General features: G+C 37.8%; 1 protein-coding gene across 2 annotated transcripts in view; it reads left to right on the top strand.

The window, feature by feature from the left end:
- The window catches only part of NME7 (NME/NM23 family member 7), a 171,315-nt gene that overhangs the window by 131,339 nt on the left and 22,713 nt on the right, over positions 1–17,263 (top strand). The window contains exons 12-13 of one of the 2 annotated variants that reach the window (XM_044001428.1): positions 3,899–3,971; positions 9,252–9,352. The exons of the other annotated variant lie outside the window; for it this stretch is intronic. Coding sequence (XP_043857363.1) covers positions 3,899–3,971; positions 9,252–9,337 — 159 coding nt within the window. The 3' untranslated portion in view covers positions 9,338–9,352. Of the gene's footprint in view, positions 1–3,898; positions 3,972–9,251; positions 9,353–17,263 lie in introns of those variants that run through there. 2 annotated transcript variants of the gene reach the window in all.

Here is a 17,263-nt window from a genome sequence, read left to right as displayed (position 1 = left end):
TTAAGGAAAGGCTGATCTCACTTGGGCAAAAGGGGGCATGGTGCAGCTGACAGAGCAGTGCAGCATGGAGGGGGTCTAGGCAAATCAACAGGAGGCTCTTGGCCACCACAGAGCAACTGAGATCCCTCGATCCTGACTCAGCAAGCTGGTGGCGCAGCGGGACAGTTGGGAGATCTGCCAGCACCAGCTGAGGGCAAGCTGCCAGCTGGAGGGCCACCCAGGGGACAGTTGAGATTGGGCCGGGCCATCCCAGTGCCTAGAACAAGCCCAGGGAGGTGAGGAATCCACAAGCCACAGAGGCCTCAGAGGAGAAAGCCAGTGACACAGCCCCTATCTCTCAGCACAAGATGCTTGAAACAGTGACCCTTGTGCCTCAGGAATAGACCTCAACTTTAAAAAATAAGTTACAGTATGAGGAAGAAAAAGAAGAAGGCTCTTACCATTGAGAGCTTCTGTGTTGACAGGGAAGAGCAAAACACAGACTCAGATGAGGACAATACTTTCAAATTGCCTATATATGAAGCCTCAAGAGGGAAGATGAATTGGTCTCAAGACCAAAAAGCCTTTTTGGAAGAGCACAAAAAGGATTTTAAAAATCAGTTGAGGGTGGGGCAGCTAGGTGCTCAGTGGATAGAGCACTGGCCCTGGAGTCAGGAGTACCTGAGTTCAAATCCGGCCTCAGACACTTGACACTTACTAGCTGTGTGACCCTGGGCAAGTCACTTAACCCCAAATGCCTCACTAAAAAAAAAAGAAAGAAAAGAAAAAAATCAATTGAGGGGCAGCTAGGTGGCACAGTGGATAAAACACCAGCTCTGGATTCAGGAGGACCTGAGTTCAAATCCGGCCTCAGACACTTGACACTTACTAGCTGTGTGACCTTGGGCAAGTCACTTAACCCTCATTTCCCCACCAAAACAACAACAACAACAAAACAAAACAAAACAAAACAAAAATCAATTGAGAGAGGTAGAAGAAACAATGGGGAGAGAAATGAAAACAACACAAGAAAATTATGAAAAAAGAATCAACAGCTTGGAAAAGGAAACACAAAGATTGATTCAAGAAAGCAGTTCCTTAAAAAATTCATTTGGCCAAATGAAAAAGGAGGTGGAAAAGCTTACTTAAAAAAAACAATGCCTTAAAAATTCGAATTGGACAGTTGGAAGCTAATGACTCCATGAGACACCAGGAATCAGTCAAACAGAATCAAAAGAATGAAAAAATAGAGGAAAATGTGAAATACCTCATTGGAAAGACAACTGACCTGGAACATAGATCCAGGAGAGAAAATTTGAGAAGTATTAGACTACCTGAAAGCCAGAAGAGTCTATACACCATATTCCAGGAAATTATCAAGGAGAACTGCCCTGATATTGTAGAATCAGAGGATAAAATCATCATTGAAAGAATCCATTAAATCACCTCCTGAAAGAGACCCCAAAAGGAAAACTCCAAGGAATATTGTAGTCAAATTCCAGAATTATCAGGTGAAAGAGAAAATACTCCAAGCAGCCAGAAAGAAGCAATTTAAATGATCATGGAGCCACAGTCAGGATTGCACAGGACCTGGCAGCTTCAACATTAAAGGGTCTCAAGGCTTGGAATATGATATTCCAGAAGGCAGCGGAGCTTGGATTGCAACCAAGAATCAACTACCTAGCAAAACTGATCGCTCTCTTTCAGGGGAAAAGATGGGCATTCAGTGAGGTAGGGAGCTTTCAAAGCTTCCTGATGAAAAGACCAGAACCGGATAGAAAATTTGATCTTAACATATAAGACTTAAGAGAAGTATAAAAAGGTAAACAGGGGGAAAACGTCATTCAATAAGGTTAAACTGTTTACATCCCTACACAGGAAGATAATACTTATAACCCTTGAGAACTGTATCTCTATTTGTGCAGACAGAAGGAGTCTACATAGAGGGTATAAATATAAATTGTCTTTAAAGTATTTGAAGGGCTTGTCTGGTGGAACACAGATTGTCGTATTTTGCCCAACAAGGACAAGAAGTAGTAAGTAGAATTTGCAGGCATAGATTTAGATTCACTATAAGGAAGCATCTTAGCAATTTAGAACTGTTGTTGTAAGTGGAGTGACCTGCCTCAAAAAGGGATAGTAGGCTTTTCATTACTGGAGGTCTTCAAACAAAGGTGGCATAACCACTTGTCAGAGATATGAAGGTGGTATTTCTGTTCAAATATGGAATGGTATAGATATATTCAAATTCAAATTCTGCTATTCTTTTTAAGAGGTGGGAAGAATGATAAAGAAGCTACTTAAGGTGGCAGTAAAGGCCTGGTAGTAGTGGAACTAGAAAGAAGAGAATGGATGTAAGAAATACTCCAGGGGTAGAATCAATATAACTTGATAACAGATTTGAGGCCTGAGGGACATCAAAAAGTCAACTATATAGTGAAGTGACAAAGAGGATCAAGTTTAAGGGAAATGGTGATTATTATTTTGGATGTAAATCATCAACATTTATATATATTACCAAAAAAATCCAGCAGCAAGAGATAGAGAAATCCCATTTAAAATAACTGTAGATAAATAATATAAAATACTTGTGAGTTTGCCAGCCAAGACAAACCCAGGAACTATATGAACACAATTACAAAATCCTTTTTACAGATCTAAACAGTTGGGAAAATATCAGTTGCTCACAGGTAGGTGGAGCCAATATAATAAAAATGACAATTATGCCAAACTTACTTTACTTGTTCAGTATCATACCAATCAAACTACCAAAAATATGTTTTATAGAACTAGACAAAATAATAACAGAATTCATATAGAAGAATAAATGGTCAAGATTATCAAGGGATGGGGGCAGCTTGGTGGTGCAGTGGATAAAGCACCGGCCCTGGATTCAGGAGGACCTGAGTTCAAATGTGGCCTCAGACACTTGACAGTCACTTAACCCTCATTGTCCCACAAAAAAAAAAGAATATCAAGGGATGCCCATAAATTGAGGAATGGTTGAACAAATTGTGGCATATGATTGTAAAGGAATATTATTGTGCTGTAAGAAATGACAAACAGGAGAGAGAAGAAAATATCTACTAATTTGCAATCTGAGTGCATCAGATCTCTATCTGGAGATCTCATGTTTCTTCATGAGTCCTTTGAAATTATGGTTAATCATAGTGTTAATCAGTTACTGTCTTTCAAATTGATTATCTTTACTGTTTTGTTGTTATTGTAGAAATTGTTCTCATGGTTCTACTCACTTCCCTTTGTACAAGTTATAAAGTATTCCCAAGTTTTTTTTTAAGAAACTATCTCCTTCATCATTTCTTACAGCACAATAGTATTCCATAACATTCATACACCAGAACTAGTTTAGTCATTTCCCAATTGATGGGCATCACCTCAGTTTGCAGTTTTTTGCTACTATAAAAAGAACTGCTATAAATATTTTTGTACATATAGGTCCTTTCCCTCTCGTTAAAATCTTTTTTGGGTATAGTATAGACCTAGTATCAGAATTGTTAAATCAAATGGTATGCACTGTACTTTTGGGGCATATTTCCAAATTGCTTTCCAGAATGGTTCGACTAGTTCCCAACAGTGAATTAGTTTGCCATTCCTCTAACAGCCCCTCCAGAATTTGTCATTTTCCTTTTTTTGTCATCTTAGCCAATAGTGGTACCTCAGAATTATTGTAATTTTAATTTCTTTAATTTTTAGTGATTGAAAGTGTTTTCGTATGACTTTTGATGTCTCTGATTTCATCATCTGAAAGCTGCCTATTCATAATCCTTTGATCATTTATCAATTGGAAAATGGTTCTTTTTTTAAAATTTGCACTCAGTACCCTATATATTTTAGAAATGAGACCCTTATCAGAGCAACTTCCTGCAGAGATTTAAACCAATTTTTTTTTTTTTTGCAGGCAATGGGGGTTAAGTGGCTTTCCCAGCGTCACACAGCTAGTGTCAAGTGTCTGAGGCCGGATTTGAACTCAGGTACTCCTGAATCCAGGGCTACTGCTTTAACCACTGTGCCATCTAGCTGCCCCTAGTGGTTTTTTTTTTTTTAAACAAAAATGGGTATTATATTTTGTCAAAAACCTTTTTCTGCATCTATTGAAATAATCATGATTTTTTGGTTTATTATTATGATCAATTATGCTTGCAATTTTCCTGATATTGAACCCACCATGCATTCCTGATATAAATGTAGCCTGGTCATAATATATGATATTTGTGATATAATGCTGTAGTCTTTTTTGCCAATATTTAAAGTTTTGGATGAATATTCATGAAAGAATTTGGTTGACATTTTTCTTTCTCTCTTTTGACTTCTCTCTGGTGTAGGCATTGAGATTATATTTGTGTTAAAGAAGTGATTTATTAGTACCATTTACTTACCTATTTTTTAAAACACTTTATGTAGTTTTGAAACTAATTGTTGTTTAAATGTTTGATAAAATTCACTTGTAAATCCTAGGTTTGTTTTTGTTTTGTTTTTCTCCTTGGGAAGCTCATTTATGGCTTATTCAGGTTCTTTTTTAAAAATAAGATTATTGGGGGCAGCTAGGTGGCGCAGTGGATAGAGTACTGGTCCTGGAGTCAGGAGTACCTGGGTTCAAATCCGGCCTCAGACACTTAACACTTACTAGCTGTGTGACCCTGGGCAAGTCACTTAACCCCAATTGCCTCACTAAAAAAAACAAACAAACAAAAAAACCAAAAAAAAAAAACAAAAATAAGATTATTTAAATATTTTATTTCCTGTTCTGCTGATCTGGCCAATTTATATTTTTATAAATGTTCATCTACTTCATTTAGACTGTCAGTTTTTTGGGCATATAGCTGAATGAAGTAGCTCCTAATAATTACTTTTATTTCTTCATTTTATACTTTTTTAATACTGGTAGTGTGGTTTTCTTTTTCTTTTTAAAATCAAATTAGCTAATGGCTTATCCATTTTATTTTTTAAAACCAGTTCCTAGTTTTATATTCATTTTTTTAACTATCAATTTTGTTTGATCAAGTTTCTTCTTTTGAGTTTTCAGGATTTTTATTTCAGTGTTTAATTAGGGGTTTTTAATTTGTCACTTTTCTTGATATTTTTAGTTGCATGTACAATTTGTTGATCTGCTCTTTATCTTTTATATTGATGAAAACTATATATACATACACACACACACACACACACACACACACACATATATATATATATATATATATAAATTTCCAGAACATTAGAAATACTTATTACATAAGGATAGAAGATAATTTAAATGTCTATCATTTTCTTAATATTAGTTCATATTCTAAGAAGTTATTCCTGATAGAAAATAAAGGAAAATAAGAATACTTATTTTTTTACAGTTGATTTATTGAAAGAAAGAAGAGAAGGAAAGAAAAAACATGTCCTCCCCTCCTTAGAGTCATGGTTTGACATTTAAAGCCCTTTGCAATCTGACTCCAGCCTCCCTTTATTCTCCTTCACACCTTCTCTGTTCCAGCCAAATGGGCTTCCTGGCCATTCCTCACATAGGATGTTTCATCCCCTTCTTTTTACAGGTCATTTAGAACATATTCCTTTCCTAACACTTTGCCTGATAGAATTCCTAACTACCTTTAAAACTCAACTCAGATGGCACTGATAGGAAGCCTATCCTGATCCTCCCTGCCCTTCACCCCCACTTACTAATGCCCTTCCCCCAGAAATTACTTGATAGCTCCTCTGTAAATATTTTGTACATAATTTCCTTTGTATATGTTGATTTCCCCAATATAATGCAAGCCTCATACGGGCAGAGAAAGTTTATTTTTTTAACTTTGTATGCCCTACACATAACAGTGTATCTGTTTGTTGATTTGGTTGGTTGATTTTTACATCTCTACTCTTCTACATACTCTCCAAAAAAAGTTCTAGATTCAAAATCCATAGATTAGTTTTTCTGTGTTTTCTTGTGTACTTTAGATCCACAGTTCAATTCAATTCAATTCAATTCAATTGAATGTGCATTTATTAAGCAAAGCATGGTTCATAATTCATGGGGAAGTTAGCTTTAATTTTCTTATGATTTCACATAAGCTTCATTTTTGTGTGAGTGTAACTTTCCTTGTATGTTTTGATTTTCAAGGCACCTTAGGCTACAACTCAAACCAGTGTACTGAGTGATCTCCCACTGGGTAAAGAACACTATGCTGGCCATTTTAAATATATAAAAGCAATAAATAGATATACTTCCTTCTATCAGAGAGTTACAATCTAATGGGTAAGGTAGAGGCAATTTAATACTTTTTTTTGTCTTAAAAAGGAAAGTATAATTGGTAAACTGCTTATTCAGAATATTTTAGTCACCCTGACTCATTGTGGAATTAGGCCATTTACGAATAGCTATTATCAAGGTCTGACTCTCCTTGAGAAGACTGGAAAATTTTCCATGATGTCAGACCCAAAGAGGGTAGGACACGACTTTTACATACTGCTGACATTTATCCCTTCTTCCCTTTATAGACTCTTTCACTCCTAGGTGAGACCGTGTTGTCCAAAGTACTGTTATATAGTGTTTCTATTTTGTTTTAAATGTCTCTGATATTGTCTTTAGTCGATAGAACTCAAGTTTCCATATGAGATGGAAATTTTAGATTCTTAATAACCTTCTTAACATATTTATCTCCTTTGATATTAACTATAAAAATATCATTAATAAAAGCATGACAAAGTCCTCAAATAATAAAATGAAATACCTTCCTTTCTGGGAATATAGGGTTCTTCAAGATTTTTCAAAAAAAAATTTTAAGTGTCTTAGGTCATTTAGCACTGTCTTTGTAGGTTGGTGTTTTGTTTGTTTGTATTTAAATACCTGTCTCATTGACTGGCTGACTGTCAGGCCCTAGGGTAGCATTTCAGCTGTTCACTTCAACACCAGTTTCCTAAGTGCTAAGGACCATCTGGACTCCTGACCTCTTTCATTCTCTTTCCCTGTTTCTCCCATTAATAACTCCTTTCTACTTTCTGTTTCACTCCCTACTCATTAGTTTGCCCTCAGCCTGCTTTATATTAAGGAGAAGCAGAATGCCAGACTTAATATTCCTGTGAATCTCTTCCCAATTGATCTTGGGAATTTCTTTAAATATACTTCAGTGGCACATCCTTTGACACTTTGGCTTGCCCTTTGGATACATCACTGCACAGTTCTAGGGTCTTCGATCACTTTGACTGACAGATTGGAAGAAGATTAAGTCAAGTCAGTTACTTACCTATCATATGAGCTAGTCAGGGTATCAAGAATTGTTTGCTCTCTTTGATATATGCAAGCAAGCAAATGTCATATTTTAGATTTAAGACTTCTTTTTAACTTATTCTAATAAAGGAAGACATCTTCCCCTCCCATGGGAAGCATGCCTTCCTTTTGTGCTAAGGCCCTTTACCAAGCATGTGCTTAAAACACAAATTCCTGAAAGAAAAAAAGCAAGAAAGCAAAAAAAATAAGTGCTCTAAGGAGCTGTCCCATATCATTCTATCAGTATAGATTTTCCCTTTGTGCTCTTGTTGACCTGAAGAAGTCCAATTCCTCTGCTGTCTTCATAGAAAATGTTTTTCTTTTGGCTACCACCAGATGGAACTCTGTGTAGTTTACTCTGTGCCAGACTTGCACTAAAAAACCATAGTCTAGGAAAAGAAGAATTTCAATTCTTTATCTTGCTATCACTGCAAAGTGTACTAAGAGAATCAAGAAATTGGCCCAAGTTACATTCTGGATGTTGAGGAATTGATCTCCACATAACTAAATAAGAATGGATTCTATAGTTTATTGTTGTGGGGCTTTTCCCCCCCATAAACCATTGTTTTAAGAATGGAACGGAGCTGAGACACCTAATCCCTAGGTTGAAAACAGTTTGCAAATGCAATCTCAAAGTTTATGGACCCACATCTAATGTGTAAAAGTAAGACTCATGTTCTTAGGTTAGTGCCATGATGATGAAGCCAAGGCTGAGTATCACTTAAGGACATCAGTATCATGGGTCACTTGTTCTATGAATGAGAACTCATACATACACATACATAAACGTGTATATATATATATATGCATATGCATGTGTACATGTATATATTATATGTGTATGTGTGTATAATATGTGTATACTGATTTAATATGGTGAAAAGTCAAAATAGACATTCCAACAGCCAATCATAATCCTCATGTTCAATGAACATAATGCATTTGTAGCATTTAGATTATGATTAATCTAATCTAAGTCTTATGTGTGTGATTCTTGGGTGGCTACTGTCTCAATGATGAAGATTAAAGCCTTCCATACTATCTAATCCTGTTACTCTTATGCAAGTTTTCCCATAAAGCCTTCAGAGAGGTTAGACTCAGTGTATACAATGTTCCAGGGAGGTATCCTTATTCTCTTTTTTCTCCGAGGGTTACTAGTGTACCTCTCAGGCTTTCTACTGATTGCTCTCATTCTCACCATGTGACGAGCCTGCTTATTTTTCCAGTCATGTCTGTCCTTGATAATGCATTTCATTGCATGAAAATAACCATTGATTCTTGTTGCTGAGCACTTATGTCTTTCTGTTGGCCTTTGGGTTACTTAGCATTTTTATCATTTTGAGATCATGGTGCTCCCCTCAGAGGGAGAACGCGGCTGTCAAAGAAGGACGCTTTTGCATCTGCCGATGAAAACACCGTGTAATTTCTCAATGTTATTGAGCTTGCTCTCCTCTCCTGAACAGTCCTACATGCAGTCTCTTGTCTTTATCTAATACCTGTTCAGGTTATGCATACAGATGGATTAATTCAAAAGGTTACCAATTCAACTGCACATTGGAACATAGTCTATGTGTATTTTTCAGGCACAAAGAAACCAGTTGGTCTAATATAGTAAGAATATTTTTTCTTGTCAATAAAAGTTTCAAAGTATATTCAGCAAACTAAAAAATTATTATTTATTGTTTAAAGATTGCTTTAATCTGTCATGACATTTTGTCTTACGTGATAATCTCTTATATCATGTGGACCCAGATGTTGATTATGAGAAGAGTCTTTGGATTCTGTTGCTTAACATAGCAGAACTTTTAAAGTATTAGAAACAAAGTAATAAATTCTGTAATTAAAATATTGAATAGAATAGAGCCCAAAATAGAGTCTTGGTGTGTACTCTAATAGCAGCTTCTATGTGGATATTGACCTTTGAATCACAGTCAACTAGGTTCAAATTCACCTAACTCTACTATACTGAAATTTTCTTTGTGTTTCTCCATCTTGCCACAAGAGAATTTTATGAGAGACTTTGTCAAAAGCTTCAGTGAAAACCAGGTACATGCTATCTACAGGATTCTGCCAGTTCTACCAGTTTAATAATCCTATCAAAGAAGAAAATGAGGTTAGTCTGGCACATCTTATTCTTTTGTAATCCATTCAGTTTCATAATGCTTGAATTCAGTTAAATTCAATTATTTATAAAGCATTTGCTATATTTAGAACATTATGCCACCCACTGTATCACTGCTTCCCTTTCTGAGTGCTCAAAAACTACCCTTTTATAATCTATCCCAGACTTTTTTTTTCTTTTCCTTTTTTTTCAGAAATCAATACTAGGCTCAAATGGGACTTGACTGGCTCACTTTTTTTTCTTCTGCATTCCCTAGATAACATGCCACTTCTAATATATGTTATTGGCAACCTAGTTATATTTACCATATACCATTCAGTTGTCACTAGAATCACCTATATTTCATATTCTATGAAGTATGTAGTGAGAAATGTATTGGGTTTCTTTACCTATTATCGCTAATACATAGTCAGGTAGTTACAGGGACAACTAGGTGGTACAGTGGATAGAGTACTGAGCCTGTAGTCAGGAAGGCCTGAGTTCAAATCCAGACTCAGATACTTACTATGGTTTTTTAGTGCAAGTATATGACCCTGGGCATGTAATTTAACTCTGTTTGCTTCACTTTCCTCATCTGCAAAATGAAGTGGAGAAGGAAAAGGAAAACCACTCCAGTATCTTTGCCAAGAAAACCCCAAAGGGGGCCACAAAGAATCAGGCATGATTGAATAACAACAAATTGTAGTTACCTTACCAGGAAGCTCCTATTTCACTGTAAAAATGACCACCAGCCCTATAGTTCCCCAAATTTTGTAACCTCCATCAAACCCTAGATTTATGAGAGGATGGGAGGGTATAATCCATAGTATTATTTCTGGATCTCGGGGAAGGGCTCAGAAGGTATTTTAGGCAATGCTGCTGCCATTTAACTTGTGCCAGAGTCATTATTGTCATCTTCCAGTCATTGGGTCAAGTTAATTGGATCATTCAGCAATGGGGATACAAAGAAATGCAGAAGACAGTGCCAGCTCTCAAGGAGCTCGTAGTTTACTGGGGGAGACAACATGACAGCCAGTAAAATGAGAAATATGCAGGATAAATTGGAGACAGTCATCAGAGGGAAGGCACTGGCCTTAAGGGGGGATCAGGAAAGACTTCTTGTAGGATGTGGGATTTTAGATGAGACTTGAAGGAAGCCAGGAACATTTGGAGGCCAGGGTGAGGGAGAAGGGGATTCCAAACATGAGATACAGAAAGTGAAAAATGCAGGAGATGGAATTTCTTATTTAAGGAATACCAAGGAGGTCATTGTCACTAGCTCGTAGAGCAGTGGAGGGGAGGAGGCATAAGAAGACTGGAGAGGTTTTAGAGCATTTTACAAGCCAGAGGATTTTATATTTGATCCTAGGAATAATAGGGAGACACTGGAATTCATTCTATGGGATTATATGGTCAGACTTTGCTTTAGGAAGATCAGTTTGATAACTGAGTTAGAAGATGGACTGGAGTGGGGAAAGACTTGTCATAGGAAGTCCAACCAGCACGCTATTACAGTAACCTAGCTGTGGGGTGGTGGCAGTGTCAGAAGAGAGATGTGGGCAGAGATGAGAGAAGTTATGAAGGTAAGAGTAGACAGAACTTGGCAATTGATTGGCTGTGGAGAATGAGAGACAGGGCCTGGTTGACTGGCAGGATAATGGTGCCCTCAACAGTAATAGGGAAATTAGGAAGATAAGAGGTTTGGGGGAGAAAGAGAATGAGTTCGGTTTTGGATTTGTTGAGTTTAAGATGTCTACAGGACATCTGGTTTGAAATGTCCAATACACAGTTAGAGATGCAAGACTGCAGGTCAGGAGAGGCATTAAAGCTGGATAAGTAGATGTGAGAATCATCTGCAGAGAGATGGCCATTGAGTGCCTGGAAGCAGATAAAGTCACCAAACCAAATAGCATAAAGGGTAAAGAGTGCCCAGTAGAGAACTTGGGGCACAAACACCCACAGTCAGTGGGCTCTGTCTGGATGAGGATCAGCAAAAGATACTGAAAAGGCTTCAAAGAAGCCAGGGATAGGAGTTCGGGGAAAAAATAAAGGTGTTAGATTTGACCATTGTGAGACCCCTGGTAACTCTGGAGAGAGCAATTTTAGTTGAATGATAAGGACAGAAACCTGACTGCAGAGACTTAAGAAAAGAATAAATAAGAAGAAAGGAATTGAGGGCACTGATTATAAATTGTTTTCTCAGGGAGGTGAGCCAGAAAAGGGGGTGGGAATGAGATATAGGACAAAAGCAAGCAGGAATGGAGGAGTTTTTGAGGATGTGAGAGACACAGGCATGTTTGTAGGCAGTAGGGAAACAAACAATAGATAGGGAGAAATTGAAGAGTAAGAGTGGAGGTGATAGAGGGAGCTAATCTGCTGGAGAAGATAGGATGGAATGGGGTCCCTTGTGCTGGTAGAGAATACACTCTTGTATCTAAGACCTCAGGCAGTTTATTTACATGATAATGCAACACATATGCTTTTTCTCCTATACAGCTAGCTAGACTCCCCAGGAGATATGTCACTGCCATTAATGAGTACAAGGTTTTTCCTGTCTTTTTTATCCTTCTTGTCAATCCACATTGAACTTCAAAGTCACCCTGTAATACATAGTTGGGTTTTTGTTGTTGTTGTTGTTGTTTTTTGCGGGGCTATGAAGGTTAAGTGACTTGCCCAGGGTTACACAGCTAGTAAGCATCAAGTGTCTGAGGCTAGATCCTCTCAGGTGATCCTGTATCCAGGGCCAGTGCTCTATCCACTGCGCCACCTAGCTGCCCCTACCCTGTAATATATAAATGTGGGGTCTTCAAAGAATTGCAGTTGGTGGAGAACTCTGAGAATGGTTCATTTAACCCATATCTGAACAATATTCCCCTCTATACCATAGTGAGGAGGTACCCATTAGCTCCTCAGGCATCCCATTTCACTTTTGAACACCTATAATTATTAGAAAGTGTGTTCCTTCAGACTTAAAAATGCCTCACTAAAATTTCCACTACTTGCTTGTATTTTTGCCTTTTGGAACTGAATAGATCAAATATAACCCCCTTTCCACAATACAACCCTTCACTTGAAGATGGCTATCATGTCACAGAAAAACATCTAACTTTACTATAGAGGTCATCTAATCCAACCCAGAGGTATATAGCACAGCTGACAAAGTGATCATTCTCTCTCCAATGAGGGAACATATTACCTCCCAAGGCAGTTTGCTTCCATATTTGAATAGTTTTACTTGTTGGGAAATTTTTCCTTAAATCAAACCTAAACTTGACTTACTGAACCTTTTGTTTATTTCTCTAAGTTTGCCCTTTATAATAAAGAAGAAACAAAACAAAAATTTCTTCATATGACAGCCCTTCAAATACTTGAAGACATCTACCGTCTTTACCCTACTTCTCTCCCCCCAACCAAATCTTGTCTCCAGGCTAAACATTCACATTTGCTTCAGTTGTTCCTCCTGTGGCATGATCTGCAGGTCCTTACCCCATCTTATCAATGTCCTCCCTAAAATGTAATGCTCGGCACTTAACAAAATCCTTTAGATTTTATCCAATTCTGGTGTAATCCTGTGGTTCCATCATTCCTATACATTTCCTTACTTAAGGCACACTAGAATTATGTTAGCCTTTGGGCTGACATTCTTTTGACTCATCTTGAGTTTTTAGTCCACCAAAGCCCCTGGTCTTTTTCAAGGGAGCAACCACTATGCATCCAATTTATTTACATTTCATTTCACTAGATCTGATCCATTATTAGAGCCTGCCTATTTATTTTGGCTCCTGAGTCTTTGTCTAGCACGTCACTATACCTTCCATCTTTGTGTCATCTGCAGATTTCACAAGTCTATCATGACTGTCTTTATCCAGATAATTTATAGTAATGTTCAAGAGCTCTTGGAGTACTCCAGCAGGCACTTCTTTCCAAGTCGATGTAGAACCATTAATTCCTGTTCTTTTAGCCTGACTGTTCATCTAATTGACTGTACCATCTTCTAGGCCAGATCTCTCCATCTTTTCCCCATGAAAAACTTGGTTAATTCTTTGCATCAGCCTATGTGGACTGTATTGACAAAATACTCCTCATCAATCAAGTAACCCTGTCCAAAAAAGAATCAGTGAATAAAAACTATACTGGACCTTTGTGATTGCTGCTTCCTTTTTTTTTAAACTGGGCAACGGAGGGTTAAGTGACTTGCCCAGGGTCACACAGCTAGTAAGTGTCAAGTGTCTGAGGCCGGATTTGAACTCAGGTCCTCCTGAATCCAGGGCTGGTGCTTTATCCACTGTGCCACCGAGCTGCCCCTGCTGCTTCCTTTTCTATATGCTCATTCCTTTAAGTACCATATCCTAGATGATGACAGAAGTCAAATGAATATCAGCTCACGGACTGTTCTTTGCCACCTCCATTCTCCCTTTTTTGAATATTGCTACACTATTCGCTCTTCTATAATGAGGAGGCTTCTTGCATCTTCTCAATCTTTCGGAGATCATTGACCGTGACTAAGTAACCATTTAGCCAGTTTTTAATGTCCTGGGGCATAGTGCATATGGGTCTGGGGATGTAAGCTTACCCAGGAAAGCTAGATGGTGCCTTAGTCTCCTCCTGCTTGTCTTGGCTTCACCATTTTTATCCCCTCTTCAATTAAAAGATTGTTCTCCTTTTCAGAAAGAAAAGGTAACAGATAGAATTTAGTTGTTTCCCCTTTCTCCTTGTCCTTCACTTTGCTCACTGGCCTGTGCTCATTCTCAGCTTTGGTGGCTCTCCTACTATTCATACAGTACTATGGTAAGTCTTTGTATTTAATCTGTTTTCCACCCCCACTTCTACTTTCTGCATTTCTCTTTTTAAAATGTGAGTTGGTTGATGAATTTCTTGTACATTCACTTAGATCTTTTAAAAATTTGACTTTTTCATGTGATATATACACTCATGCATATTGGTGGAGCTATGACTGAGTGTAGCCATTCTGGAAAGCCATTTGGAATTTTCCCCCAAATCTACTAAACCATGTTATATGCATTAACTCAGAGATAACACCGCTTGGCCTGTACCTCACAGAAGTTTTTTAAAAAGAGGAAAGAATACTTCATGTACAAAAATATTTATAACAGCTTTTTTGTATGTTAGAGAAAAAAAAAAAACTGCAAACTAAGGGATTACCCATCAGCTGGGCTAAGATATAGAGCTAAGTAATTGTTCACGTACTGAAATTTTTCCAATAATTCAACACTTGGCGGTATAATTTAGTAAACTTCTTTCTACCAAACATGAGATTTAATGCTGGGACAGTTCCACTGCATATGAATGCAAATCAGATAAAAATATTCCTTGTTGATTTGCATAAAGATGAAGATTATCCAAGCACTTGGTGAACCAAAAGATTTGATTTTGTTAAATTTCAAGAAGTGCTTGTTCTGAGCCCACTGCATTATTCAGTGTGAGGCACACAGATTATAGATCAGCTCTGGTTTCTGCCCTTGGAGGTTTGAAGTCCAGGGAATAGCTTCCCCTGGAATGCACAAAGGGATTTCCATTCCCTACCTTCCTTGGTACTCTCTGTTTGCATCCTTACGCAAATCCTTTTCAGCAGGGATTTCATTTGGATGCACACTCTTTGCAAAACAAATAAACAAATAAATAATCTGCCAGATCTGGAAAAGTTAAGTTCTCTCCTGGTTGTTTTGCTATCAGTGTTTCAGTTTGTAACGCTCACAGAAATTAGATATTTCTTATTTATCCCCATGAAAATAATATGAAAGCTCTCAAGGTATTTCATTTTTCTCTCATGTGAACATGTGTATAATATTCCTTTACCCCAGACAGTTTTTCTTTTCTTTGTCAGTAAGTAATCATCTGTTCGCCAGTTTCAGGATGAATGGTTATAAAGATCCTTTTTGGCAGAAAGTTGTAGTTGATTGTTATCAAATGTAGTGAGCCTAATTTGTAGAGCTACTGAGATGAAGAATGTTTGTTTGTGGCTGTTTAAACCATAAATGTTCTTTGTGCATGTATGAGTTAAAGCCCACAGGCAAAAAACTATCCAGATATAACAACCATTTAGCACTATTCAAGACCATTAGAACAATGGTTTGAAGTAAACACAGTCAATTACAAGTTAATTCAATAGAAAAGTGGTTTCCAAACTGTTGGGATTTTGTCCCTCAATTTGTAAAACATTTGAGCCTATACACCCCCAATATTTCCGTATTTATTTATTTGTAAATGGCTATTATAGTATATTGTATATGCTATCATAAATTACAAATTATTAAAATTATGTTATATAAATTAAATCTAATTAAATTATGTTGTATAAATTATATGAGAAGTTATATGTGTATATTAGTAGATTATTAATTATGCATAATATAAAACTTAAATACATATAGAGATTTTAAAAGGACGAATAAAGATAAAACAATATTTGATACTAGAATCAATTCAGAGCCACTGGAATTTTTTGTTGGCATACCTTCACCCTTTAGAAAAATCACTCTAGCAGCTATATGGATGATGGATTGGAGAGGAGAGAGACCAGAGGTAGTGAGGCCAGTTGGGGAGCTTGCAGTGGTCCAGGAGAGAAGCGAAGAAGTCTTGAGCAGAGATAAGCAGACAGATAGAGCAGCTAGATGGCGCAGTGGATAGAATGCTAGTCCTGGAGTCAGAAAAACTTATCTTTGTGAGATCAAAGCTGGCCTCAGACACATCCTAGCTGTGTGACACTGGGCAAGTCACTTTACCCTGTTTGCCTCCATTTTTTCATCTGTAAAATGAGCTGGAGAAGGAAATTGTAAACCACTCTAGTATCTTTGCCAAGAAAACCCCAAATGGGGTTCACAAAAAGTTAGACAGGACTAAAAATGACTGAACAACAGGAAGAAGCAGACAGATGCAGGAGATTTTGTGGTGGGAGAAATGACTAGATGTGATTGGATATATAAGTGGAGACAGAATGAGAAACAGAAGATAACACTAAGATGTTAAATCTGGATGAGTGGAAGGATGTGGATGACTTCCACAATAAAAGAGCAGTTCAAGGAGGAGGTGGATTTGGGGGGAAAGAGAATACAAATGTGATCTCTGCTGCATATCACAGCTCATCCATGCCTGATCAGCCCCGTGAATCCCTGTATTCCATTCAAAATGTAAAAAGTCTTAGGTTCTTACAGTCACTGAGCCAGAAAGCAGAGAGCCCTCCTTCCCAGGGGCTGATTCCTGCTAGATCCATAAGGTTATCAGTGGAGCAGGGAGTTAGTATCCTGGGTCAAGGCAAGAACATTTTCTCCACATCACCTGCAGAGGTGCACCTGTTTTATGGGTACCCTGATGATTCAATATTTGCTCCAAAGGAGGGAGGTTGGGAGCTTACATAGCAGAGGTAAAGAGCAAAATGGGGGAGTATTGACTGGGTGTGACTGTGCTTGGGACAAGCCTCAAGATGACTGTCCCAGGAAGAATGGGATACAGCCTGCTGCTCACATCTCCCCTAGGATCATGCCACAGCCCACTCTTGGAGTTGGCCACATTTTTCCCTTTCTGCATTTAGTTTTCAAAATAGGAATGACTCAGAGCTATATTCTAATGGATTTACCTTTTGGTTTACTATATTCAAAATAGGTGAGAAGTAGCTGAACATCACTTCTTCTAGATTGTGTCTTATTTACTCTTCGGCTGGTTTTGACCAGCCCCCAAATGGTTCTCTCCGTTGAACAGAGTGTATAACACCCATTCCACAACTAGGTTTGGCTTTTCTGGAAAGGATCTCATTTCCACATATGGACAGTAACAAATTTACTTTCCCCCTAATTCATCTCTCTTTCATAAACATAGAGGCAGTAGAAAGAGGGTTCAAGTCCTCCCTGCGACACATGCTAGCTGTGGGACTAAGGGAAAGTGGCTCTGTGGAGTTG

Source organism: Dromiciops gliroides, chromosome 4 (genome assembly GCF_019393635.1).
Source record: "Dromiciops gliroides isolate mDroGli1 chromosome 4, mDroGli1.pri, whole genome shotgun sequence".
NCBI lineage: Eukaryota > Metazoa > Chordata > Mammalia > Microbiotheria > Microbiotheriidae > Dromiciops > Dromiciops gliroides.
This window is presented reverse-complemented; position numbering and strand designations above follow the sequence as displayed.